Below are 3,841 nucleotides of genomic sequence, written 5' to 3'. Positions count from 1 at the left end.
CTAAACACTCTTTCTACTCCTCTAAACGCTTCTCTCTTGTTTTTTTCTTTTTTTTTATCCACTCACTTCCCCTCCTCCCAGCTCATCACCTACTTTTACTTTTTTAAAAAAATTCATCTTCCCCCACCTTAAACCATTCGTTTTGTTTTTGATGGCCCTCCCCTTCTCGCCCCCCTCTGACTCTTTCCCTTTCATTCATTTTTTCTTAATGGCACCCGAGCTCTGTCTCTACAGCTCATCTTGATCTCTGAAAAATCATCTTTTTTTGACTCTAATTTTGATTTTATTTCAAAACAGTGCTCAAATACGCTATGGAAATCTTTCTAAACACTAATTTCTATCAATTCTTATATCAATTCTTGTATCAACGCCTCTGTCAACGCCTCAGTCAACGCCTCTCTCAACGCTTTTATCAACGCTTGCAAACACCAACTCTATTCATCAACCCCCAACTCCCACCCATTGTTCTATCCCATCATCTCTCCATCACTGCATCTCACCTCGACTCCATGTGGGGCAAATCCGGGGTAGGCGCTGAATGCGCTGATAACGACATGGCACAACAAACAGCGGCCACTCAGCCGAGGGGTACAGGCTACTTGCATAGAATAAATGTGGTTTTATGTGTAATGCACTTTCAATTGATGCTAAAGAGATCATATCTACTCTTTCCTGCCCTATCCTCATTCATCTAGTAAATATACATGCTGCTCTTATATCCCATTCCCATTTTACATCTAAATCATGAATGAAATCATCATTGCTAATAACACCCCCCTCATCACACTCCACCCATTCATCCTCAGCCCCTCACTCGGCTTCACCTCTCCTGCATCATCCTCCTCTCCTGTCGTACACTTGGTCGGTTTACATCTTCTTGTCGAAGTGAGTGTTATTCTTGACGTGACTGTGGATGTGGTTGTGGATGTGCTGGTATGAGTCGACGTCTTTGTGACCCACGTGTCTGTTGTGCTGAGAGATTTGCATTTCTCTCCGTCTCCTACTGTTTTTTCCGCTTCTTTGACTGTTTCTGTGATCGTTGTTATGTTGGTTTCCGTTACTGTCTTCACTTCATATGGTTTTATCTTTAATGGTTCTAATCCCAGGCACACGCGATCTACAGTTTTGCATGCTTCTTTACACTTTGGACATTCTTTTCTGAATCCACATCCTTTCTGTGAATGATCACATATTTCCTTCAATTCTACATAGAGATCAAATGCTTTTGCTACTAAATCAAATGCCTCTAACTCTTTTTTAGTCACTTGAACTTTTGCATTTCTTCTTATAAGCTTGAATTGTGTTGCATTTTTTGTTTCTTTAGGTGCAAGCGATGCATTATTTACAGCACTACTGGTTGATTCTTTGTCTGTTACTTCTAATCTTGATAAAACAAGATTTGCTGCATCCATGGCTTTTTCTGCTTCTTCTTTAGTCTTCTTATACTCTTTTTCTTTCTTTTCTAAGACCTCTTTTGCTTCTTCAAGTTCGTCTTTCAATTTTGAGCATTTTTCTTTTACACGTTTTACTAGCTTTTCACAGAGCTCTTCTCTAACTTTGATGTTAGTTTTGGTGCTTTCTTTGCTTTTGCACAAAGTTTCCAGCCCATTCTCTGCTTTTTTCAATTGTGTACAGTATATGTTAAGTGTATTGTTACATTCTCCTACGTTTAATAAATTACCTTTTAATTCTTCTACAACTTTGTTTTCTAAAGCTTCTTTTTCAAGGAATGATTTGCACTTTTTATTGAGTTTTCTGCATTGTCCATCTTTTCCTCCGTTTTTAAGTTTTTCGCAATTTTGCTCGTACTTTTTACAATATGGAGCCCAAAATCCACATATTTCTTCCTCTTTTTTAGCTATTTCACTTATGACGTTCATAGTTTCCATATGTCCTTTCAATATATTACATTTAGATTCAACATTTCTAGTAATTTTTTTGCAAACAAGCTCCAAGTCAGAACATGCCGAAAAAAATTTACTATTTTCTCTTCTAAACCATTTTTCACATCGTTTCTTAGCTTCTTCTTTACAGCTATTTTCATCTTTTAGATATCCTTTATTTTCTTTTAGCAACTCTTCTTCTAAGTGCTCTATGCTCTTCAGTCGATTGCAATGCTGTTTTAACGTATAACATGACCATTTAATTTCTCTTGAATCTTTTTCTAAGACCTCACATTTTTCTTCTAATTCTTTACAATCCTTTTCCGTTGGAAAATCCCGTTTCTCGTTCAAATGCTCTTGTAAAGCAACTGCCCTCAATCGCAAATCTGTTGACACTGTAAGAGCCGTTTTTATTGGATCCATACATAGTACAAATAATTCATCACTTTCTCCTTTCGTCTTTTCACAGACTTTTACCAAGTCTTTTTGAAGGGTTTCAAGCCATGTTCCATTTGAACCTTGCAATTTTCCTCGTAACCTATCTTGCAATGCTTCATTTGCTACTGCTTCAAGCCCTTTTTTATAACATGCTGCTTTTAAGTTATCACATTCTTTATCAAGAGGACCTTGACCTTTTAAATAAAAACAATCTGATAACAGTTTTGTGCACTCTCTTTCACTGAGAAATGTATGCAATGTATGCCAACCAATGATTCCCTTTGCATTAGTTGTAGCAAGATATTTCTCAATCTTTTTAGAAATAAGTGAAGCACGGGTTGTTAATTCCTTATTTAATTCTTCGCATTTTTCTTCTGGATTATCAGTGATATTTTTATTATTACATAAATCTTTTAAAATAATATGCTTTTCAAAATCCTTGCACTTTTTTTTAATAACATCTTTACATTGATTTTTAAAAGTATTTCCAGCATTACTCTTGCTTAATAATGCCAATAAAGCTGCCTCGTCTTTTATTGATGGCTTTCCAATATAAATACCCTTCTCTGCTACTTCCAAATACAATTTTTTCAGGTTTATTTTTTCTGCTAGAGTAGCCTCTGGTCTTGTAGGATCAAAATCTGAACTTGGTTCTTTGTAGATAATCTTTTTTTCTTTAGTTTTATTTACGAAATTCTCACATTCTGGTTTATCTGGATTTTTGCAGTTTTTTCCATAAAAATAGCATTCCTCAAATAAAGAATATCCTTTTTTTTCTAATTCCCCACTATTAGCTAACACATTTTTTATTTCTTTCTTCAAAGATTTACACTTTTCTCCTACTGCATTTACTAAAGATTTGCATAGAGAGCCTGTGTCGAAACACTTTTGCATTAACTCATCACTTTCTTCAGACAACTCAAGACAAACATCTTTAATTTTCCCTTTACACTTATCTTCATTTTCAAGACTTCCTTTAAGTGCTCTTAAAAGAACTTTTTCCGCTATTTCATCTCGTTTTTTTTGATAACATTTATTCCTCAGTTCATTACATTTATCTTTAAGCTCTGTTGGACATGCTCCCTCCAAAAATAGGCACTGTCGTTCATTCTCTTTACAATCGCCATCCGTCAGTTTTAAAATTCCTTTTCCAACTGCTGTTTCAAGATTTGTTTTAAATGTGTTGCATTTTTCCTGAACTTTGTTCTTTAATTTGGTGCATTTTCCTTCTGTTTTTCCGTTTTCACAAAAGCTTTTAAGTTTTTCATATACTTGTTCCGCTTTTATTGTTGCATTATGTAGTGCTTGGCAGTATTTACCCAATTTTTCTTTACATTTCCCTTCATCTTTAGCATCTTCTTTTGCAATTAAAGCCAAAAGACGCACTTCCTCCTCATCTTCTCCTGATGTACTTTGTGCCTGCCGCTTAACCGCCCGCGCCACCGCCCGCGCCAAGCTGTGCCTGACGGGGGTGGGTTTGCGCTGTGGTGTGTGGTTGAGTTTGAGTTTCCATTAGCGTA

General features: G+C 36.1%; 1 protein-coding gene across 1 annotated transcript; it reads right to left on the bottom strand.

Annotated features, from left to right (window-relative positions):
- Positions 1 to 737: 737 nt before the first annotated feature.
- Positions 738 to 3,782, bottom strand: T551_03740 (uncharacterized protein; the record flags this gene model as incomplete). The annotated part of the gene is made up of 1 exon (XM_018376003.1): positions 738 to 3,782. A coding segment is annotated over one exon (3,045 nt), but the record flags the coding sequence as incomplete, so codon positions are not given.
- Positions 3,783 to 3,841: the final 59 nt, after the last annotated feature.

Source organism: Pneumocystis jirovecii (assembly GCF_001477535.1).
Source record: "Pneumocystis jirovecii RU7 chromosome Unknown supercont1.55, whole genome shotgun sequence".
NCBI classification, from domain to species: Eukaryota; Fungi; Ascomycota; class Pneumocystomycetes; order Pneumocystales; family Pneumocystaceae; genus Pneumocystis; species Pneumocystis jirovecii.
The sequence above is the reverse complement of the archived record's forward strand: the minus strand, read 5'-3'. Positions and strand labels throughout refer to the sequence as shown.